At 42.3% G+C, this 25,320-nt stretch overlaps 1 protein-coding gene across 1 annotated transcript in view; it reads left to right on the top strand.

The window, feature by feature from the left end:
• Positions 1 to 25,320, top strand: part of LOC143125501 (protein kinase C-binding protein NELL1-like) — a 171,274-nt gene that overhangs the window by 88,597 nt on the left and 57,357 nt on the right. Inside the window, exon 13 of the mRNA XM_076287007.1 lies at positions 22,958 to 23,083. Within this exon, the coding sequence (XP_076143122.1) occupies positions 22,958 to 23,083 (126 nt within the window). The remainder of the gene's footprint in view (positions 1 to 22,957; positions 23,084 to 25,320) is intronic.

The raw sequence follows: 25,320 nt of genomic DNA, 5'->3' as shown, positions 1-25,320 counted from the left end.
ATTTAATGTTCTCTTTGTGCTCTGTGTCCAACTCTGTTACCTAATGGGAAGGAAGACACACTGCGGAGAGAAATGTTTATTAATACTTAAACCTTAATTGAGGTATTATGTGGACATTTTCAAATGGCCTTTATATAACTAGGCATTAGAAGACATTAAGAATTCACTGGGTGTGTGCCTCTGGATTAGGAAATGAATTCACAATTGGAGTCTTTTGTGATGGTCTCAAAATGCTCTCAGTATTAAATAACGTTAACTGAGATGACTAAGATGATGGAGTGCTTAATCAAATTTCAGAGCCTTATTGTCATTAGGAACCGTTTAGCAAGGGCAATGGAAATTGAGACGTGCCAGTAACCATTTCTGTCATTACAGTTAGTTTGGGAGGGGGAGAGTGGGAGAAGGCAGAACACTGATCTGTAAACATCACGCTTGCTGAGCGTTTCTGCTTTCTGAGCGTTTCAGAGGAGATGTAACAGCAAATACTCAGCGCCCACCTCATTTATTGGTACAACTGGTAAAGATGAGGAAAACGGCAGCATAATTTTTGGCGTTTTTATTTGTTTTACAATAAAAACAATGCAGTAGAATCCAACCTTGAACGGAACCGAGTTTGAGAAGAAAGACATTTCTCATAAATAAATAATTCCAGCATAAAAGATAAACATCAAAAGATGATTTTGTATTCCTTTGCTCATCTTTACCAGAGGTGCCTGTAAATAAGGGAGGGTGCTGTGGAATGCAGAGATGCAGAGGGAGTTGGGAGGCTGGGAATGCTGCAGAGGAACGAGGCCTGAGAGAGGTGGTGCAGGTGGTGACACGCCCCAGTTTCAAACCGCAAGAGGCGACCATAGTGCTTTTTATTTGAAAACAATGAAAGGGCCTCCAATTAGATCGGCAGCCAGAGAGCAAGCCTTCAGCAATCAATATCATGCCTGGGATGGCTGGGGAGCAGTGAGAGAATGGTTTCAAGGAAAGCAGACCACCCTAATCCACTGGAAGAAGTCCCCCCCTTTTTTTAATCGAAGGAAATGGTACATCAAAGACAACAAAAGCTGCACGAATCCCGTGCAAGTTAAAAGACCTCAATCCACCCTGCAGAGCATCAGGGGTAATGAAGGAGTGGGAGTCCAGGAGGAACGGCTAAAAGACAACACCTAATGCTGCCCAATACACCACTTTTTGCGGGATTAATGTCCCATTCCGGTGGCATATGATATGTTTTAACTAGTGACAGTGGATGATCTCATTTGGACTGAAGTGAGGCAGTAAGGCTGAACTCCATGAGGATTTGATTGTACGGCATGGCAGCCCCTCTGTCAGCTGGTTCATTAAGGGCCTTTTATTGAATCCATCAGCTGGATCAACCTGGACGCCCCACTGGGACGCTGCTGCATTGTCATACTCTGAAAGAACTCGATGCACACAGGTTCCCTGAGCCACGACAGTGATCACTATAGGCTCTGAGAGGGTATGCAAGTGTGTGTGTGTGTGTGTGTGTGTGGTGTGTGTGTGTGTGGTGTGTGTGTGTGTGTGTGAGGAGGAGTTGTGTGTATATTTTTTAAAAAGACCAAAAAGAGACTAAGGCAGAAATACAGATAGACAAGCAGCGAAGAAACTGAGAAAAGAAAGAAAAAAAGAATGAAAGGCAAGGAAAGGATCAAACACCACAGTAGATAGAAAGACCATCACAAGCTTCAGGCCTCAATCAATATTCCGCTGGTGTCTCCTTTCCTCTGTATCTATCTTGCTCTTTGTTGAAACAGTGCAGTTGAGATCCAGATATGATTTTATTGTTTTTGACCTCAGGAGAAGCCCATTGAGATTTGTGTCGTGTTGTTGTCCCCCTTCTTCAAAGCTGAATTGCCAGCATGAGCTCTTTATTGCCTGTTGATGGTGACAGTGCTTTCCATCAAGTGAAGAAGCTAATAATTGACTAATCGCAAGCCCCGCCCATCGAAGCAGATGAGCCAATGGCAGTCCAGCAGCTCCGCTCAGGCAGACATACTTCGTCAACTTCATTGTCAACCATTGAAGTTCTAATCAACTCTGGTCTGGCTTTCGCGATCGGTCAATTGGTCAGTTTCAGTTCTTGTCAGTTTCATTCTGCCAGGTAAACACATGCATCCTGTGTGTGTGTGTGTGTGTGTGTGTGTTTGTGTGTGTGTGTGTGTGTGTGTACTGTCCCAGTTTTATCGGAATACGAACCAGACAGTTTTTCTTTGTGCACTGTCGTGCTCACGCTTGTAGTTGGTTTTTTTCTCGGCACACTCAGGTGTAAATGTGGAGCTGAAAATAACCCAACAGCCCCTCGTCACCCCCCCTTCAGCCACTTCACTCCGATGGCCGCTGCCTCCCTGTCTGTACCACATGTGAAATAACCAAGGCTCCCTTTCCTGAGGGCTAGTCCTAGACCCCTGTGCTAGCCGTATGATGAGGAGGTGAACGCTATTAGTGCACACCCAGGAACAGTCGGCCGCCGACAAGTGTCCTCCCAACCTCTCTCCTCGCAGCCTCATCAGATATTTATGAGTATTTTAATAGTTCTTTCCACTCTCTGTGATCTGAGGTGAACACTGTCATGCCGCGTTATGTTGATGCGTGCCTCTTCTTTCATAATATTCTCAGATGGCTCCCACTCACATGGGTGTCTTTATTTATATTCAATTAGGTGTCTCTGAATTATGAATGGCCTTACATGCAGAGATTTGCAGGAGACCTCCTTTGCTTCTCGGCTGTCATTGAATTTCTGAATGAAATATCTGGTAGCTCTACATATGGCATACAGTGTAGCTGTTATTACAATACCGCATCATGAAGTACTGAGTAACATTTAGGCCTAGTTAGTTCATGTTACCACAAAATAACGTAACACTAACATATTTATGTTAGTACAAAATATAGTGTAGTTGTGCTTCTCTTTTTCTCTCAATGTTATGCCGGTCACTGTAATGACTTTTCATTTTCACAAGGGGGATAGAATAAGGACTAGAAGAGTGACCACATTTCTAAATCTGTCTCATTAGAGCTCTCTGTCTGGGTGAGATGCTTTTTTGCCGTTTTGTGTTGGTGATTGACACACTGCTGGGACATCAAGAGCACACTCCATTAGGATTAGCCTCAGAAGCCTCCCTTTTCCTCCTCTCATTGTCTCTGTGTGTGTGTGTGTGTGTGTGTGTGTGTGTATACAGTATGTGTGTGTGTGTGTGTATGCGTATGTTTGTGTGTCTGTGTGTGTGTGTGCGTGTGTTTGTATACAGTGTGTGTGTGTGTGTGTATGCGTATGTTTGTGTGTGTGTGTGTGTGTGTGTGTGTGTGTGTGTGTGTGTGTGTGTGTGTGTGTGTGTGTATGCTTATGTTTGCGTGTATGTGTGTGCGCGCCTCTGTGTGCGTGTGTGTGGTGCAGATAGACTGCCATCCCAAATGGGTTTTGCCACCACCAGTGAAAGATGGCTCCACAAACACAGAGTAAATGAGGTGATCTCCATCATGAAATAGAGCAATAAGTCTGAAGAGTGTGGAGAATGATATCTCTGCTCTGCTGTGCTGAGACCTTATTCATCAAGGCCTGAGACTGATGGAACATGGCTGTGTATAGTTCTTTGCATAGCACTCGGCACAGGAGAGGATAGTCTGCCACACATATCTCTGTCGCTTTCTCTTGTGATAGTGTGGTGAGAACGCAGCCACAGTCATCCAGGTCCAATTATTTTACTCATCATCATTTACCACTATCGCTGACACCATACAGCGCTCCATGCAGCTGAGGCTGTGACTGTAACTGCAAGCACTAGATTTGGAAGTGCTCTTAACAAGGGAAGAGGCACCAGCACACCATACATGTTATGGTGAATGAGGAATGGGGCTGTTTTTTTGGGATTGCCATCATTATGATGTGCCATTATATGTTATAATGAAGGGACTCCATTCTCTCACGCTCTGCAGTCATCATGATTCAGACATGTTCAGTTACACTGATAGCCGTGTTTGAGAACAAACACAAATGGCTGGTGGCAAAAGTGCAATCTCTCGCATAATGGATTCAGCGCCTTCCCTTTGACAGGCAACACGGATGTATGTTATGTGCTGAAGGCGAGACAAGAGAGACTCTTTTTATACTCCTCATTTGTTCCCTCAGTTGCAAAATAACGCCTGCCAGGTCTGCTACCAACCTGCATTGTTTGAACTCCTCCACCAGCCCTCATGCTCCTCATTTTGTAATTGTTTCAATTGCATAATTGATGCCTTCACTCAGGGCATCAGGAAAGTGTGTGTGAGAGAGAGAGAGAAAGAGAGAGAGGGAGAGAGAGTGAGAGAGAGCGGGAGAGAGCAAGGCAGAACCGGGGCGACTGACAGTGACTCTTAAGTGCTCTTTTTCTGCTGAGAAACCGCATGTAAGGGTGGGAGGCACCAAATTAGATCAGCAGAGAAAATAGTATCATCTGAAGCCTGCCTCCGACACCATTCAAAATCAGTCTTCCATGGAGGAAAGACTCATAATGTGATTTTAAATATTCAGGAGCAGAAACGTAATCTAATAGATAATGATTCAGTAATTACAGTGGCACCATACTTACACTTCATCACAGCAGCTCAAATGGGTCTGATGTTCAGGAAAATGTCAATTTAGCTGCCTTTTCCCGTAGAGAATCTCTCACTGTTTTGGGAGGACGATCATTTAATTGATAGCTCTGCTTTCTCTGTGGGAGAGAAGGAATTTCTTTTCCCCTCTCTCAATTTCACTTTTACCCTTGTGTGTGTGTGTGTGTGTGTGTACTCCCTAGTGTCTTCTCCCCTCACTGTTTGTAAAAGTGAGCAGTCCTCCCCCTCATTAATCTCTGTCTGTTTCTCCTGTACTCTCTGTCCTTGTGTGGGGATATAGGGCATAGGGGTGGCATGCTTCTGGCATTCATGATGCTTTTCGGTCCGCACTCTCAAACTACCCCCCCACCCCACCTCAGCCCAACTCATCTCCACTCCACCTAACTGCCCTCCCACCCCACCCTTCCCCAACTCGTCTCCACTACACCTAACTGCTCCCCTCTCCCCTCACTTTTGCAAAGAGGCGCTAAATGGCAACACCTCCATTCAGGCAAAGCCACAAGAGCATGAATTAACCGGCGTTTGTCAGTCGTGACTGTGAGTGGCATGTAATTTCCCCGTGGAGATGGACTGAATGTTATCAGCGCCGGGCACCGAGCACCACTCCCTTAATTGCCCTTAATATTTAAGAGCCTCGACAGATCACAATATGGCCGTCGCCGCTGTTTTGCAATCGGGCCCCGTCTGATGAATTCAATTATATTTGAGTAATTTTCCTGAATGTCCTTCCAAGTTGCCTCAATGTCATCCACCATTGGCCCACAGATCGTCTATCGGTTACATGTTTGGTTTGCGATAGCGTTGCCAGGAGATAGCGTCTGAAATGATCAGGAGGGGAACTCTGATCAAATCAGAGCTAGCGATAGGAGGGGCAGAGAGAGAAAGAGCTAGCTCATTCGGTCACAAGTAATTGCAGATGCATTGGTCTGGACAGAAAGTGGATGTACATTATGAGCACTATAATTCTAGGACCATGATTTTTGTAGAGGGAGTTTTAATAGAACGCTGAGCGGAGAAATGGTTGTAATTTGCCTCATTTAAAGCATCCCCATGACTGCTTCCTCTGACACATCTCTGCACATATCTGCTATTTCCTTAGTATTCCAGTTGATGTCGTCTGAAATATGGACACAATGATAATAAGCTTTCTTAAAAGTGCTTGTCATTTTGGTATGGCAAAGCATTGTTTGTCTGTCAGTCTCACTAAACAACATCTATTTTAATTTTGCTCTTACCTTAATTTCTACCAAACACACTGATGAGAATGATTAAGCAGTCAATCATTATTCACATTGATGGTAAAAAAACAAAAATTAAAACCAAAAAACAAAGGTAGCGTTGGGGATAAGATTTTTGGGCCCTATTTTCCGACTTGGTGCATGGCGGAAAGAGGTTTATTGTCCCAGCGCAACATTTATTCTTATCTTGCACGTCTCAGACGCGTTGTCTAAAAATCGCTATCATACTGTACACTACCTGAAACGCATTACGCAACTTACCAAGAGAAACCTGGTCAGAAGTCCATGGCAAGTTGTTTATATGTTATTTTAAGAGCACATAATCAACAGTGATATGGGCGGGTGCACAACGCACCATGCTTCTCTCATCCACAAACGCGCATCAGCGCACATCCATTCAAAAAATCTGAAATTACACGATTACAATGGGAAATATAATTAGAATAAAAAATATTACGAAATACATCTCACAATGAGTAGTTACCGTTATTCACCATCATTTGCACGTTGGTAATGACGGAGTGGCAAATATGAAGCACAGCTGAAGACGCTCTGTCATAAGATGTAAGCAACTCCTTTGCAGGATAAGCGTTTTTTATTCAGTCATTCGAACATTATTGGGGTAAGTGTTGCTTTTTCCAGGCTATGTTTCGATGGTAACTCATTGTCAGTCAATACTGAAAGTAATGAACTGTGTATAACTGTTTTGTCGTTGACTTACACCACGGTGAAGTTAGTTTCACTTTGCCAATGAGTTCAAATAATAGACGAGTGCAAATGCGTGTAGGCTATACTCTGCTACAGTAGGTTTTAGGAAAGCATGGTTTAGTGGAATAACTGTTCCATACAGTCTTGTGTGCAAGCAGATTCCTTCAAATGCACCACTGACGATAAAAATACAGAATCGCTTTTCAAAATTGCACTGCTCGCTGTTAAAGGGAATGACAGATGTCATTCCCATTGGTTTAAATGATGTTACGCCCAAAACACACCCATGACTGATTAAGAAACCTCGGAACGCCTTGTTGCGCCATCCGCCCGACGTTTGATAACGAAAACACTCCCAATGTGGACTGGACATCCCACTAAATTGAAATAAGCTTTTCGCCAGTGACATTGCATGACAATGCATTTTAGACTGTCATGATAGGGCCCATAGTGTTAAAGTTGAAAACATATGACAAAACACATGCCAGAAATGCAAAGTTGATATAGCTAGATTCTACTAATCCAAACAGCAGATGCTTATGCCAGCCACGCCGACCCATCAGACAGTAGATTGTCAGCCATTTTCACAGTATGTAATTTGTCTCATAGGTTTTGCAAACACACACACCACACGCCATCAGACAGTGCTTTGTATGAGCTCATCCATAATGGCACAATGGCTCTCAAACAGTGGAGCTCTATGGGAAAGAGATCTACAGTGCTACAGCCAAAAACTGAAAGCTCCCCAATATGTCAGTGCTTTGGAGAGTGAAGTGGCTTGCAAAGCATGACTGTTGCACTCTGGATTGTGGCTGCACCGCTGAAGCATGGATTTGAACTCTGCCCATCTCCTCTCTCTCTCTCTCTCTCTCTCTCTTTCTCTCTGTCTCTCTCTGTCTTCTCTCTCTCTCTCTCTCTCTCTCTCTCTCTCTCTCTCTCTCTCTCTCTCTCTCTCTCCTCCAGCTGCTCTTTGCTCGAGCGAAACTCAAAAGGCCCAGCCTTAATTAGGGGGTTTGTTTAATTAAAGGGAAACTGTTTGATGTGAGCGCGCCATTTGCATGTGCTCTCCCAAAAGCGCGAGCGGCCAGCGGAGAGATGCTGAGGATGGTGCTGTGCTCTCTGCTCCAGTGCTGCTCTTTATGTGTCACAACAACTACACAGCCATCTGCTGCCCCTCTCCAGCCTCACCCGGGGTCAAAGCACACACACACACACACACACACACACACACACACACACACACACACACACACACAAACATACGCATACACACACACACACACATACTGTATACACACACACAGACACTCAAAACACACACACACACATTTAGTGGATTGTGTGTGTATATCTGCCTCTGTGTATCCATCTCTCTCTCTTTCTGTTATATGTGTGTGTGTGTGTGTGTGTGTGCGTGCGTGTGTGTGTGTTGTGTGTGTCTGTATGCGTGAACATTGATGCCCAATGACCCTTCAAGGTCTTGCTTCTCCTCGGCGAGAGTGGCCTGACCTGGCGTTCACCTCTCAGACCTGCGGCCCACTCTAGCTGAGCTATCCCCCCCCCCCATCCCGCCTCGGCTCCTGCCTCCTACTTGGTATATGGTGATGGCAGACCAGGACAGGAGAGGAGAGGAGCCCTGTTTCTAGGCCATGTCACCGACTCCCCTCCATCTCCCTCGCAGGGCGTCCACACCATGCATATTCATCACAGACGTCCCCCTTCACACCACAGAGCACTCAGCATCTCCAAATGCCTAAGTCCATTACAGCTAAATAAATCTCACAAAGCAAAGCAACACAGCCCTATTAAATGTTTTCACCGTACACACACACACACACATACACTCAAACACACACAGTGAGCACCAATTAACATTAATCAGATGAATGTGCTCTGTCATTTTCTTTGGTTTAATCGTTGCATAAGATTTATATTCATATGCTGCCGTGGTAATACATTATGGGATGGTTGCTTTTGCCTTAGTTATTGTTGTTGCCATCTGTAATTATCTGAGAGAAAGAAGTCTGGATTGTCAGGATGATATGCGATTTGTGAACTCTGTGTTTATTGTAAACAGCAAGACATGGCTCGGCTGTGTTGGGTATGTCAATCACACATCAAGGCGCCCCGCAATAAAATGGCATGGTTGCATAGCAACCTCTCTCTAATGGCTAGGTGAACATAATCATTGAGGTGTGTGTGTGTGTGGGGGGGGGGGGGTAGCTTTAATGAGCCCCCTTGAGCTCTGGAGAAAGCAGGTGTGATGAAATAACTCTGACTGTGGCCAGAGAGGATGGTCCTCACTCCTGAAAGAAGATATTGTGCAAACTGAAAGTTCCATTTGGATGTACTCTGTGCACATGAATGGAATTAGAACAAGTGTTGATTTGCCATCTGGGCTTTATTAAGGGAGGCTTGGCACATCACAAGGCTTTAGTGTTTTTTTTTCTTAATTGTTCTCTCTTCTCTCTGTCTCTCTCTCTGTCTCTCTCTCTCTCTCTCTCTCTCTCTCTGTCTCTATCTCTCCCTTCATCTCCACTCAACCAACTCAGATGCACTCTCTCTTTGTCACCAATTCTCTCTCTTCCTCTCCCTCTTTCTCTCTCTTTAGTACTCAGTGCTGCCAGGAGACGTGTACTCACTGGTAGTTGGCACCACACTGACATGGCACTTGTCAGAGTTGTGTACCCGAGCTGGTTGCTCTATAAGAGCTTCTCATCATGGAGAGCCGCCGTCTCCATACCTGAGAGGAACCTGTCAGTGTCGCCAGACTTCTGGCGCCGCTTCCTCCTCGAGTCTCCTCCCTTCTCTCCGCACCCCCCCCCCCCCACACACACACCGCCCCGCGTCTGCGTCTCCTCACGTGTGCTGCCTTCCTCCCTTCCTCTCCTCCTTCATGCTCTGAATAGTACGCTGATGTGATGAGGAGGTTTGAAACAGGCTGCTTCAGTGGCCATGGAAGGCATTCAGTAACTTAATGAGATTTAATGACAGCGGGGACGCGTTTTACTGTAATGTGAAGTATAGTGGTATAAACAGAGACATGCGTGTGGTTTGAAAATGGTACTGATTATCTGTGTTGTCTGCAGAAAGCTTTTGTCTGGGGGAAATGAAACTTGAAAGATGTCTGACATTTACATGCATGATAATAGTGGACAACTGTTTCTGTATCTTCTTGTTTATGCATTTCAGACAGATTAGGGATAGACAGACACAAAAGTGCAGTATTTTATACCTGAAGACATAGTAGTAATAAGTCCATTCCACTTGTATTTATTTATTTTGGCAGCATTAGGTCCTTATCCCACTTTTTCCACATTTTCCCACAAGTCCCAAAATACATTCCTGCTCTCCATTAACATTTCCATTGTCACAGCAAGCATATCACAACAAAAATATATAATATAACATAATATATTTGTTTAATTAATTGACTGTGGCACATTAACCTAAGGGATTGTTTTTTTTCAGTACTTCTACTTTGAAGCCTTCTTGAACCACCTGATGCAGTTCTCCATATTAATTCATTATCAAGCACATAACTAACACGTGTGTTTGTACGACCCCTTTTATGTCTCCCTGTAATAACCTTCTGTAAAATTGTCGAGCTGCTGTCCTCCTCGGTGGAACAACATGGAGGCTGAGTGGCCTAGTTTGTTTGAGTCTACTAGCCAGGGCCTGAATCTCATCTGCCTTCATCACTCTGGGGACGTGCCACAGACAGCCTGTGTGTGAGAGCCCAGTCACAGCCATAAGCCTTTATCATGCCGATTCCCTGCGGGGGGACTAGGCATTTAGCTGGTCAGTTATTTTGAAGCAGTGCTGCATCTTGTGTACAAAGCTGAAGACCTGTGTTTATGTCAGTGGTGGACGAAGTACACAAATCCTGTACTTAAGTGAAAGAAGAGATACACCTTGGTCAAATGTTACTCCAGTAAAAGTAAAAGTCCTCCTTTTACATTTCCACTTCAGTGGAAGTACAAAACTACTTGCCTTCAAATCTACTTAAGTATCGAAAGTAAAAGTCCTGAAATGTATTATGACTAAAACAGTTGCATTTACTATTGTTGAAATGATTCGGCACAGACATAGGCATTCATTGAGCCTTTCTCTTCCATTCAAGTACAAAAAATGCAAATAATTGTTGCATGTAGAAAGAACTAAAAAGAACTAAAAATGAATGCGATATATTATCTTAGATACTTCAAAGTAATCACATTTTTCTTTGTTGAATGCTTTACACTTTCAGACCAAATCAAGATGTTCATTTTTGTGTTTGACAGTGTCAGATTGTCTATCGTTGTCTTATTATTTGCTCGATGGCGTCAAGAGGCTATGGTAACATCAAGTATAAGTATACTCTTTTGATCCCGTGAGGGAAATTTGGTCTCTGCATTTATCCCAATCCGTATATTAGTGAAACACACTCAGCACACAGTGAACACACAGTGAGGTAAAGCACACGCTAATCCCGACGCAGTGAGCTGCCTGCTACAGCGGCACTCGGGAGCAGTGAGGGGTTAGGTGCTTTGCTCAAGGGCACTTCACTGTTCCTACTGGTCGAGGATCGAACCGGCAACCCTTCGGTTACAAGCCCGAAGCCCTAACCAGTAGGCCCATGGCTGCAATATTGTGAAAAGGGGTCAACAAGGTACAGTAAATAGTGGATATGGCAATAACATAGGTTAGGCAACACCATTATTTAAAGCCTAGCTCGCTTACCGGTAATAGAAAATATACATGTACACATGTATTTGGACAGTCTTTTTTCCAAAAGAAACTTCAGCTGTACTTCAGCTGTCACAAAATGTAGTGGAGTAAAAAGTAAGATATTTGGCCTCGAATGTACTGGAGTAAAAGTAAAAAGTTTAACAAAATTGAAATATCAAGTAAAGTACAGATACACGAAAAAGCGACTTAAGTACAGTAATTGAGTAAATGTACTCAAGTAATGTCCACCACTGGTTTATGTGAAGTATGTTGACATTCTCTGTTTTCTATGAGAACAAAAATGGAAGTCTGTGAGGAAGTAGTGGCTGCAAGCAAAATATGTTGAATAAAATACTGTGAAATACTGTAGCATGTAAGCATTTTATTTGGCCTTGTGTGAAATAAAACAGTTGAGCCATTGTTTAAAAGTTTACAATTCTATTAGCTGTAATTAGTCTTTGCATTTTACATACCTATTCACTATGGTTTATAATCTTTAGATAATAGGTAGCCAAGGTAGCCAATGCTGTACATAAACATGCTGCCTTAAATCCAGTCCAGAGGTTAATTGTGCTCTCATCAGCATGGCTTGCTGTAGTTTACCTCTTGATGTTATTGTCAGTGCCAAGATGCTAAACTACTCCACACAGCTGGAGAGGAGATCCTGGTTCAGCCAGCCTGTTAATCTCCAGCCGTGATTTTGAGTAGAGTTGTATTTGTTGTATTGTATTGTGGCATTCAGTATAATAATAACTATAATGGCAACAGTGGGTGGTGACAGACCCTAGAATTCCTCTCTTTTTTCAGGCCACCTATAAATACCTGTAAATACAGCTGTTGTTATTCAATTTGCAAAGTTTATACTTTGAAAAGAGAATGCGTTGCTAAATTCCAATATTGGTACGCATGCGTTCCATGGCAGTAGTGACCCAGTTCAAATCTATGAATTGCACAGCCGCCTTCACTTTGTTTCTTATCAAAAAACGCTGACACTTTACGGCAGGGGTTCTCAAAGTTTTGATTGGTGAGGGCCAATTCAGGAACCCAACATTGAAATGAGGGCCGCCAAAGGGGCGGGGGGAGAAAAAGAGAAAAAAAGAACCTGGAAAAAAAAATCATTTTTTAATCATTTTAATGACCAGGTTGCATCTCCACAGTTTAAATGTATTGCATTAAACACATTTTAATTCATAACTGAGGCTAAACCTGGCAAAACTTGTGAAAATCTTAAGAAAAATTGCAATGCACACACAATCCCTTGGGTTCTCTACCCTCAACAGACAAATTTGGGATATAACAGTTCTGGTTGCAGTCCATTTAAGTACAAACTTATTGAGAACAAACAGTCTCAGTGTGCCTTGCTTCTTATCAGCATAGGCCTTATTCAGGGCCAATTCCAGCTACCAAAGCACCACAGGGAAACCTGACGGGCACGAAACACCACTAAATGGAGATTCATTCTTTTCAAAGCACACAGTACAGTTGTACAGTTGTACAGTTTTACAGATGTTATCAGATGTTATCGCGGGCCGCCAGAAATGTTTCCGCGGGCCGCCATTGGCCCCCGGGCCGCACTTTGAGAACCTATGCTTTACGGTAAGGGTACATGAATTATCATGAATTCATGCATTAATTCATTAATGATTTATGTATTACTTCATTCCTTAATATCTCATGAATCATCAGGAATTCACATGAGTTCATAGTCTGTCATTTGTGACCTCATACTGTACATGAACAGCACATTACCTAAAGCATTAGGTACGATGGGAACATCATTATGAATTATGATTTATTAAGCATGATCATGATTATTTCTTTTTCTGCCAGAAATGTGGTCATCACTGCTCAAATTCTGATTTGAACACAACTTTGCAGTTCTCTAAACACATGTCATTATTCAACACTTTAGTTGAGGGTGATGCATAATGAGCTCATGAGCAATTAACCTTAAATTCATGTAATCATGATGATCATGCTTAAGAAATCATAAATCAAAATGATGTACCCACCATACTTACTGTAATGTCTTAGTTGATGTGTTGTTCATGCATGAGGTCATGAATGAGAGATGAAGAACTCATGCCAATTTCTGATGATTCATGAGATATAAAAAGTGTAACCCAAGATTATTTGAGCACAAATGGGGACTCAGAGAATTGCAGCTGAGCCAAAGCCCGAGGTATGTGCAGATTCGACAAGCAGAGGCTATTGCCTTGTTGTTTTCTTGAACATTTTTGCAGTGGTCTTTTGCAGATTTAAAAATGAAAAGAAACAAAGTCCACCAGGAATGTTCACCTCTGTCAAATCTGAACTCACATCAGGCATAAAGCTCAAAATACCACAAATCTATCACAAAGCATACCCCACTGCTCTGACCATTGGTGTTTGGTGAGGCTCTGCCCTTGGTATAAAGCTACATCTTCGAAACACTTTTGTTACGTTTGCCCCTCTCATCTACTCTACTGCAGTATTTTCAAGGTCCCGAAACAGAATGTTTGAACACTGTCGGCCCCATTGCCATTTTGAAACTTTGGCTTTGTGTTTGAATGTGGACAGAGAAATCCACAAAATATCTGAAAATGATGACTTTGAAACCCATGTTCCCTTCTTGATTGAACATTCTTAGTCTGATGTTTCTCAACTCTCCATGACTCACTTCGACCCCGACTATTAGCCTGCCAACATGGAAAATGAAATACAAGCTTTACTGACCATTATGTCCTTGGTAGCATCTGTTGACCTCTGAAGTTCACCTCACAAAAAGGAACCAAAGCCGCCATCTTTGGCCATATTAGGAGATTCGGGTATTAGTTGAAGCTAACTACCCCTTTTTTGCAAGTTGCAAGTTTGCTCTGGAGCAGCAAAAATCAGAGTGCCGTCTTAAAGGAAAATTCCGGTTTTTAGCACTTTAAGGCGCTTTTCTGGTTTGTTTTGGATGAACTAGAGTGGTGGACACCGAAATTTTGACGATTGGTCATGTCTCGACTTTTCTGACTCGTTTTGAATCGCCTTTGACTTCTCAGGGTGGCTGGCAATGGGCATACTGTAGTAGGCTACTCAAACATCTTCTGCATTTTCGAATGCTGACAATTGTGTGAATGGTCATGTGATTTATGTGAATAGTCACATGATCTGCGCTTCAGGAATTCAGAGTAGACAAGGTTGCAGAAATGCACATTTGTGTCGGGACAGACATTGCATTCGTTTTTATAGTAAGTAATACAGTAACTAAAACTAAAACAGAATATTGTGGATGTAGCCTCACTGTGTGTGTGTGTGTGTGTGTGTGTGTGTGTGTGTTTGAGTTGAGGTGGCGATCATCATTTATCATTTACTTTTAAAAATCAACAAGCAACTCTATGCTGTCATATAGCAATTGACAACTGCAATCAAAAACTGGCCCCACCCATGGAATCAGATCCCACTGTAGTATTTTCTGACCACATGCAATCAAGTGAAGCAGCCTGAATATGTGAAAAAAAGCACATATTGTGTCTGACAATATGAAGCTAGCTAATGAAAAGGCAATCTGAACATCTTGGTATTTAAAATACTGTATTAGTTCTCTAAAAGGAGTTAAGCATTTAGCCAAACAGGTTATAAAAACTCAACTGAAGTTTCAGTAGCTGTTAATGGGTTAGCCTACACAATAAGATTGTCAAGATCTGAAAAAAAAGTTTAATATTTTGCTCCTTAAATAAATTCTTCCTTATATTTATATCCGATTCAGTCTTGCAACTCTATAGTAGACCGTCTTGAACTGTTGTGCCGATTTGATCAGGTGGTCACTATGGTCACCTGATTCTGCTGTAGAATGTCTTGCTGCCACTGATATGCTGAAATACACATCAGTGTGTAGCTTCCTCAGTATTTGGTAAAATAGATATTGCTTTATTTTTTTTTGGAATCAGGTTGAATAGTCACTTGTCTTGTTATTTTTTCAGCATCTTCTTAGATGGATATTTTATTATTTTGAGAAGTGGCATGTGATAGCAATTCAGAAAAGGAAAAACTGTAGGAGGAAAATAGTGGAAAGAAAACATCTTTTTTCTTTTGTGTGCTTAAGTGGAAGCAGGTTGGATTTATAGTAGACCGTCTTGAACTGTTGTGCCGATTTGATCAGGTGGTCACTATGGTCACCTGATTCTGCTGTAGAACGTCTTGCTGCCACTGACAAGCTGAAATACACATCGGTGTGTAGCTTCCTCAGTATTTGGTAAAATAGATATCGCTTTATTTTTTTTGGAATCAGGTTGAATAGTCACTTGTCTTGTTATTTTTTCAGCATCTTCTTAGATGGATATTTTATTATTTTGAGAAGTGGCATGTGATAGCAATTCAGAAAAGGAAAAACTGTAGGAGGAAAATAGTGGAAAGAAAACATCTTTTTTCTTTTGTGTGCTTAAGTGGAAGCAGGTTGGATTTATTTCCTTCACTGATAATGCAGTTTGTTTTCAGCCTATGCATATGTGGTGTTATTGTTGGTTTGCTTCTGCAGAGTAATTTTCCAAAATGAAATTCAATTTGATTTCCCGTCTAAATCTGTAGCATTGCCTTGTGTCACCCGGCAGTGATGCGCAGCCACTGTCTTTCAGCATAGAAATGTAATTTGCATTCTGGGCTTTACTTAGGAAGTGTTACAACAATATCATACCTCAGAGAGAATAATCCCCCCCCCCCCCCCAGCATTCGGAGCCATGGTGAAATCACACATACAGAAATATGGAGGAGATTTGTCAACTTGACGGTCCCAGGTGGCATTTGTAATAACAAACCCAGGGAATAGTGCTAGCCCCCCCTGGAGTGGACGAGCAGACTGGCCCATGGACCCGTCCCTGTCTTCTCTGAGCATCCGTCATTATGGCCTGGTACATGTGCTCTGTTCCAGTGCCACGGTCCCTCTCCTCACCTCCCCAGAGGCCGGCTGATGGCCGTGCCCGATGGCTGGCCTCCTTTTCTTTCTCTTCGGAGACCTGGAGGGACGGACGTCTCGGCACACCAGCCGGAGCACCGCAGCTCTTTGTAAGCTGTATTTATTCCCTTATCACGAGCTGACTCACACCATGCTCTTAGTCAGTGGCAGAATTACACTTTTATGGCTATGAATCATTGGCGGGAAACGAAGATAAGATTCTGAAATGGAGCAAACAAGCCTCACCCGGTGTTGTGCTTAAGAAAAGGCTCCCCTTCAAATTGCGCTGCAATATAAAAGTGTCTCTTATACAAGAAAAATAAGATAAGGGGTGGGACTGAAGCCAGAGTAATGAATTTCGTGTAACAATATCACACTTGCTGTGAATACTTTGCTCTCGGCTCAGAATATCAAAGGAGTGTGTTGGTGCTGGGGTGATTGTGAGCACGGGCACTGGGTTAGATAAGTGTGTGGAGAGCAATGCAGTATTCACTGCACGAGAGACTAACAACCTCTGATCTAATCAGGCATTCACTCTTGTCTGATTGTGTTTGGGAAAGGAAAATAGCTAAATATCAAACATGTTGCTCTTTCTCCATGAAAGGGCAGTGTACTTGCATACACAATCTCTTTTTCCTCAGCTAGTGTAATTGCCTATATGGTTCAGGCTTTAATCGCTTGGAGCTTGTAAACTATAGTGGTGTCTGAGTTGAATTGGAATACCTATTGCCTTGTGCAACTACCATAGTCGAGAGTTGATATTGATGAATGAGCTGGTCTGTAGCCAGTTTTTTTTTAGCATGTGGAAAGAGTGTTTTGTGAAGCTTGTGAAGGAAATAGAATGCCAAAGTTCAACAGTCCTCGCCTTACTTTTGATCATATTACATATGGTTGGTCAGAGGATTGTTTGACCTCGGAGAGGGCTACTGTAGTTTTAGAGCAAGAAATGGTGCAAGATTTGTTTTTGAGAGTCTTGAATAGTAATTTACCCCTACAGCCGTGCTGCCTGGTCACATTGTGCCGTTGGAAAACAAAACGCAATTACTAATCAATGTGTGTCGCTCACAATCTGAAGGAATGTCTTCTCCACCAGTAATTATACAGCATTCTGATTATATACTGTGCAAAATGGAGACTGATGATGAATAGACATTTTTTGTCGCTGATGTGCTGGCAATTTGCAAAAGCCCAGCAGCTGCATAATAATAACTTTGCTAATCAAAGGAATACATTTACCTCCGTCAGGACTACAAGTGGACTGCAGTAAATTCATTCAAACTGACCTGTGTGTGCGTTCTAGAGATTAAAACCACCTGCCATCATACCACCTGAAATTAATAAAGTTATTTGTAGTGACATGCAGCAAGTCTCCAGTGGCCACACAAAGAGAACAGTGCTAGCAGGGTGACACTGGGGGAGCGATGGCTGGCTAAGGGGGCACTGAGTGGGGTGTGGGGGGGGGGGGGGGGGGCATGTGCCTGGGTCTGTGCTTGTGGGGCTCGGGCACACTCACGACTGGCGATGCACACTGCCCCGCATCACTCCACCCCGCCCAGCGCCACTCTATTCTGGGAATGGCGTCATGTGCGACCCTCTCTGCCGCTGGGCTTATGGCCGCCGGACACCCACACCCACACACACGCACACACACGCACACACACACACACACACACACACACACACACACACACACCCCACACACCCACACACACACACAAACACACACACACACACACACACACACACACACACCCACACACTCGCGCGCGGACCTCTTTGCCTCCGCTGTGCTCCGTAATGAGTTTTTCTGCCTCGGCCCTCAATCTCACACCTGCACTCCGGCCGGGATGGAGAAATGACCCTGTGAAAAGCCCTGATGGAAGCGTTCCCTCTCCTCCTCTACATTCACAGCGTGTGTCATCACATTTGCCCAGGACCCATGGAGCTATAATTTATTAAAGTAAATAACTGTCAGTCTTCTGGGCCTTTTGTTTACCAGCGGAGCAGCGGTTCTGTCAGATTTGAGGTGCTTTCCCATTAACCCTTTCACAGCAGAGATTGCAGCAGCAGCACGGAACATTGAGACGCACGTCCAGGACAAGTGTTTAGTGTGAAATGACCGCAGCCTTTTGCGTGGCTCTCGGGACTGGGGGGAGAACAATGAGGAAAAGGTTCCCCTGGATACCCCTTAAAGGTGTAGGTTTTTGAACATTCTAAGTTCCGCAACAATTGAAGGTTCTAAAATTCTATGTTGAATTCAATGAACCCAGATATTCTTTAGAACGTTCATTTCCCAACATTCCGTACTCCTTTAAGGGTTAATGTGAGTCTGGCTGAGAAGGGCATTCCAGCTGGATCCAGCTAGGGTAATTTGCCATCAACTCTTAGCATGAAGCCTCATATAATGACTCTCTGAGTAATTCCTTATAAATGGAAAACTATTTAAGTCATGCCACTAAATGTCATGACTCAAATAAGGAATATAAAAGACATTTAGTCCAGTCATTTTAGGAGAAAGGGTTGAACAAATTGCAACACAAGCAAACTTAACTGATTTTGTATCCTCAATATGTCCTGAGTAAGGGAAAAAAAGCCCCGAAGAATCCCAATAGGGGAAAGTTGAAAAAAAGACCTAAATATACCCTATCCATGCGCCTATACAGTATTTTTCTCATGCAAATAGGGGAAAATAATTAACCTTCACATATCACCATGAAAATTACTGAGTTGATTAGTTACATCAAGACAAACAAAAAAATTATTATAAGTTTTTTGAAATTGTTTGTTAACATGGGCAAACAGGGCATAATGTAATTACGTATAGCTAATGTATAGTGACCTAAAACTAATTGCAACATTTGACAAACAAATTGTCCAAGGCATGGAGGAAGATAATACATATCTTGGTATTATATCTCATCTAGAGGGTATTTGCTTTTAGAAAATATATAGTTTATGGTGTTTAATTTGTTTTCCCTGGACAGTATAGGCCAAAATGTATCCACTTTACACTAGATTCACCTTTACAGAATAGAGGGCAATGTATTGTGCATGGCATAGAGGAAGATGGGAAATGTCTTAAATGGTGTTATATCTCCTCTAGAGGGTATATGCTTATAGAAAATATATGGTTTATGGTGTTTCATTTGTTTTCCCTGAACAGTATAGGCCAAAATGTATCCACTTTACACTAGATTCGCCTTTACAGAATAGAGGGCAATGTATTGTGCATGGCATAGAGGAAGATGGGAAATATCTTAAATGGTGTTATATCTCCTCCGGAGGGTATATGCTTTCAGAAAATATATAGTATAGTATAGGGTGTTTAATTTGTTTCCCTTAATAGTGCAGGCCAAAATGTATCAGCTGTTCACTTGATTCGCCTATACAGAATAGAGGAGTATGTGTTATGCATGGTATGGAGGAAGATGGGACATAATTTGATTGATGCTATATTTCATGTACAGTGCATATACTTTTAGAATATGTATAGTTTTGACTGGTCTATGACTTTGGTAAAACCATGACCCATGCATAGGCATGCATTGTTAATTATTAATCTTAAACTATATTTATTAGTATAGCATTTTTGCCAGATGTCACAACAATAGAGTCACCTTTTTGCAGGCTAACTGCAGTTATCCCATCTGCACCCTTCTGTCGAATTAGGACATGATCATGTCCATCTTCAACTTTGCCTTCACAATTTTCCTGCATTCACTAACATAAACATACTGTGCTGTCCGATTATTGTTTTACACAAAACTTGTGCAAAGTAAAGGGGCATCATACAGGCCCCTCTGATTGGACAGACAGTCTACCCCTGGGCTAGAGGTCAATTACTATAAGACTTGCAAAATGATGGACTGATACTTTAGTGTGATATACTGTATGTTTCAGTGACCTCTAAATCAGATTACGTAAACACCAAAACCACTTTCCTAGGCTGAATAATGCCTAACTATGTGTTTGTGCAGATTACACATTGTGGAACACTAACATGCAAAAACCCACTTGGCTCTATTTAAAGATTCAACAACCATTTCCATTGATTCAAAGGGCCACAATGTAAAAATAGACACCAATTTTGCAACAAACCAGTCTGAAATAAGCCAAAGGAATTCACTCTTTGAAAATAAAAGAATGTTCCTCAACAATGCAAGATTCTAAAATTCCATGTTAAGTTAGATGGGGTCAGATATTCTTTAGAATGTGTATTCTACAACATTCTAATTACAGTTTTGTCAGTATTTGATGAAGAATAATGCATAAAACAACCCTCATTTTAACATATTTCCACCAACTGGATTTTCATGGTCTTTTACTATGGTGTAAAGATCGGCAATTGAAATATAATTATGTGAAAATAAATTCTGTTGCAATTAGTTTTGGGTCAGACCTTTGCCTGGACTATTAGCTCCGTTGTGGTATTTATACAAATTAACTATACGTAATTACATTATGCCCTGTTTGCCCATGTTAACAATTTCAAAAATCTTATAATACATTTTTTGTTTGTCTTGATGTAAGTAATCAACTCAGTAATTTTCATGGTGATATGTGAAGGTTAATTTTTTCCCCCTATTCACGTGAGAAAAATACTGTATAGGCGCATGAATAGGGTATATTTGGGTCTTTTTCGAAACTTTCCCCTATCGGGATTCTTCAGGGCTTTTTTTCCCTTACTCAGGACATATTGAGGATTCAAAATCAGTTAAGTTTGCTTGTGCAATTTGTTCAACCTTGACCCCTATTTTGGCTTAAAATGACTGGACTAATTTGGTATTTTGGTATCAAGGAGAGTTGGGTTTATCGGGTTTATTACCATAAAGTAATGGCCCTATATACTGTATATAACTGTATTGTGTCTGATGAAGTGGATTTCATGCTTATGGCTGTGAGTTCTCCCTCTAAAGGTATCAGTGACAGCACTCCCTTTAGAGAGAGATGGGGACCTTACAGGATGGCATCTGGCACTGTGTGGTGAGACCATAGATAGCAATCCAACATTTGCTAGCTTGTAGTCATGGATGGATGATATTGCATGTCAAAAAGGATCATAGAATGAATATGCTGACTGTATTCACCAAGATTTTATGTGCAGTGCTGTAGAACTTAGATTAATTTGATGTCTGCAGATCAACACTTGCCATTTACTGTATGTACTGTATAGACAGGCCCCAAGAACCGAGCCAAGTAGAGTATCCATATCTAATCTATGTGTTAAATGAAGGAAAGGACATTTCATTTGACGCAGTCTCACTGTTCTGCCCTCCACTCTAGTGGAATGCCTCAGAGAGAGGAAATGCTTAACCTTCAAGATATGATGTATGGATGTCTTTGCTATCCTGTCTGACCTGATTCCTTTACCGGACGAGTCACTCACACAATGTCTCACTTAATGTGATTTGCAGTTAAACACCTATAAGGATGACTTTCAGGGTACATTAGCATTGAAATGCAGGGATTTGGAGAGGGGGAAGAGAGATGGGGCTGTCTGTCGCTGGTGTGTCCCGACACACAGGGGACATGAGGCGGTGTGGCTCTCTGACAGAATTTCTACCTCATTGGGTGTCTGTACCACCGAAACAAGGCCATGTGCTCCACTGAGGAGCCTTAGCTGGGTCACTCTGACCAAAACGCTGGTCTTTCTCTCTCTCTCTCTCTCTCTCTCTCTCTCTCTCTCTCTCTTTCCTGCATAAAAAAACACAACAGCTCTACATCTGATGCCCATCAGAGGCACATAGCTGCATAACTCTCTGCATTAGAGCCTCAATAAAAGTCAACTCAACTAAAGAATGCTATTCAACAACTGCTAGGTAGTTTTCGGTGGAGACATTATGCCAGTTCTCAGTGGAAATAATCGCCTTGTTCTTCATTACAAACAGAGAGGAAGTAAGCATGCCAATTAATTTTTCAGCCAGACCGATAAGCAAGTGGACAACTAAAGCTGCAGCACCCATATATTTTCCTACTGACAGCATAATCACATGGAAGGCTAATTTTATTGAATCTCATAATGGAGTGTTTTTAATATAGGCAGTAATCACATCTTTTCAAGGGCACTTCAATTCAAAGTACCCTGTGACAGTCAAAGTGACTTGTAACTGTTGAGTGCGTCAAATGGCTTTTTCCCCTTTAAATACTTTACTGCTGTCACAAAGACTCAAACTGTGATGCTGATGTGACTCTGCATTAGTCTATGCTTTTCAGCCTTTTCTGCTGTTTGCAGATGCACTTCAGCATACTGTTGCTGACATTTGCAGATAATGTACAGGAGTAGGGGCTGCATTTCCATGTTCATCCATTTTAGAATTCATTGAGCCATGCAAAACACTTAAATCATGAATAATTCATTGATGTCTCCATAGCATTAACATTTTGTGGTCCATTGCCAGGAAGAGGATTTTACCCCTGAAAGAGCTGAAACCTCTCCTCCCATTCTTGGCAATTAAGTATAATAATCACAGTACTAATAACAGGACTAAAACTTTCTGGGTGTCACTTAACTTCAGGGCAGTGTTCATTTGGCATCTGTAGGCATGTATCTATAATAATTTATATGAATATTCATTAAGGCAGATTTCAACCACTGCCAACTGTTATGAATGCCTCTAAAGCCATAAAGTAAAGTGGTACTGATATTTCGTGAATAAGATATCTCCGACGTCGTAATTCTTTGCTCCTTGAAGGCCAATTCCCTTAGGTGGTGTGTGCATATTTTAGGGCGTGCGGCTTTGACTTTCAGAAGAAGTGACTCTTTTGTGTGCCGTTGTCTCCTCAGATATAGATGAGTGTGCAACCCAGATGCATTACTGCCAGGCGAACACCGTGTGCGTGAATCTCCCCGGAGGCCACCGCTGCGACTGTCTGCCAGGCTTCATCAGGGTGGACGACTACTCCTGCACAGGTAGGCCGTGCTGACAGCTCACTGTTTATATTTTTGCTTATGTTTGTGTTTATGTTTGTGTTTGTGTTTATGTTTGTGTTTGTTTGTTTCTCAACAGACAGTTTTGTCCATAGCAATAATAATAAACATTATATTAGTATCAAAATAAATTGTTGAAAGCAAAGTCAAATAAGGTTCTGCGCATTAAAAAAAACAAAAAAAAAAACATAAAATGTAGTATCGAGGAGGGATCGTTGGGCTGATTCATAGTGTGCACAAGCTACGCGGATGTGAAAGCATCGAGCTACCCTAGGAGGGTTTGACACAGACTTTTGTAACGTGACGCAAGGACGAGTGCCCTGTCATGCATTTCTGATGGGGGCTTACTGTACCTTGTGTGGACTACTTTAACACGTACGTGGGCCTTGCATTGTCAGCTGTGTCTGTGCAGCTTGCCTAGACTTGAATCAGGCCCTGGGCTCTGCCCAAATAAAAACGCAGTAGGGCATCCAGGAAGAATCTTGTGATGTGATATCTCTCTGTCTCTCTCTCTCTCTCTCTCTCTCTCTCTCTCTCTCTCTCTCTCTCTCTCTCTCTCTCTCTCTCTCTCTCTCTCTCTCTCTCTCTCTCTCTCTCTCTCTCTCTCGTCCCCTTCACTTTGCCGTCCCCCCTGCCTGTCTGTGCTGGGAATCTGAGTGTTGCTGAGTGCCGTTTGCCAGGAGAGCTGCCTAAGCCCCCTCGAACTCTTTAAAACGCTTTAAAAACACTTTGGATTTGAGACGTGCCAGACACATGCCCTTCAGCAGGAGAGAGACAAGTGCAAGTCAAGTCTGATGAAAAGTGCTGTTAAATTGTCGGTCTGGAGAGCTGATGAAGTAAATGAAGATTTATGGTAGATTGAGCGGTCTAATCTGGCATATGTCGGCTTCTGTTCTCCTAATGCAGAATAGATTACTGGCACATGACAAAAGGGCATCGTGTTCTTGATTTATCCACGCAATATGGATGTACAGTATGTGTACATTATGTACATGAGCTATTATATCAGCTGTGTTTGATGGACACAGCTCTGTATGTGTGCATTTTGGTAAAAGGCTGACAAACAGCCTCAACAGCAGTATATGAAGTTAGCAGTATATGAATGTTAGCAATTTCTCCATGGGTTTGGACAGTCTTGTTTGTTCTATGTTTCAGGCTAATTACCAGTTATCATGCCTAAACTACAGCACAGTGAGAGGACTTAAGGCACTTTACTAAAGGTGGTAGTAACAGTTTGGAAGAATCAGTGTATTTAACTAGTCCTCACTGTCATTTTGTGAGCTCACTTAAACGGTATTTGGTACATGTGTTTGCTTCACTTGGTTTCTTACCGCCGGTGATGTGGAGTGAGAGCTAATTGCGGCAGCTATTGGATTTGTCAAAAAGTGCTGACAGTGACATTTGGTTACAATTGCAAATGTGAATTAATGGTCAGGGAATAAAAACGTAATAAAAGAGAACCACTCAACCCATTCTATATTGATTTGGATTTAATTAAGTCAACCTTGGATGTCTGGAGACAGTTCAGTAGGAATTGAAATAGCATTGGGAAGCCAGACGCTTTGATGAAGCTCCACAACTCTATTTGCATATCGGTGTATTGTAGGCTAAATACACAGCAGTTTGAGTACTCTTGGATGGTAAGATGTCTCATGTTTTGCCGCAGCTAGAATCAACTTCCAAATGCTCAACCAAGCTTGTGTCTCACTGTGAAATATAGATGAAGGAATCACATAATTTTGCAGCTATATGAAAAGTAAGTGTTACTTAATTAGCTAATACTCAGCAGCTTAAGAGAAGAAGTTGTCCAGAAAAGATCTGTGTTGATGGGTTCAAATGCTTTTGGATAGCTGCCACGGGACCACCGCTGGCCAGAAGCTCAGGTTCCGCCCGAGCAGGACAGATGACTAGTCTCAGTGGGCTCCTCTGGCTGGGTCTGCGTGTGAAATATTTTACAGTGCCTTTAGTAGTTGTCACGTTGGTAATTTAGCATTAATGGCGTTAATATTTCACCATGTCCCTTTTTATTATTCTCTATGAGCACGAGGCACTTTGTGCCGATCGGAAGTGCGGTTTGAAGTATTTTCTTAGAAGCGATAGCCATCGCCTTTACCATCACCATTAATCTGACTATATTACAAGTCCTTGTAGAATCGTAAAAAGAAAAGGTAGATTTTATAAGTAAGAGTAAATTGCAGGGCATGAAGATTTATGACATG

Source organism: Alosa pseudoharengus, unplaced genomic scaffold, assembly GCF_046254945.1.
Source record: "Alosa pseudoharengus isolate Yale_2024_CS ecotype anadromous, Long Island Sound unplaced genomic scaffold, YU_APseudo_1.1 YU_APseudo_1.1_scf_16, whole genome shotgun sequence".
Taxonomy (NCBI): Eukaryota; Metazoa; Chordata; class Actinopteri; order Clupeiformes; family Clupeidae; genus Alosa; species Alosa pseudoharengus.
Note: the sequence above shows the minus strand (reverse complement) of the source record. Positions and strands in the feature narration are given on the sequence as shown.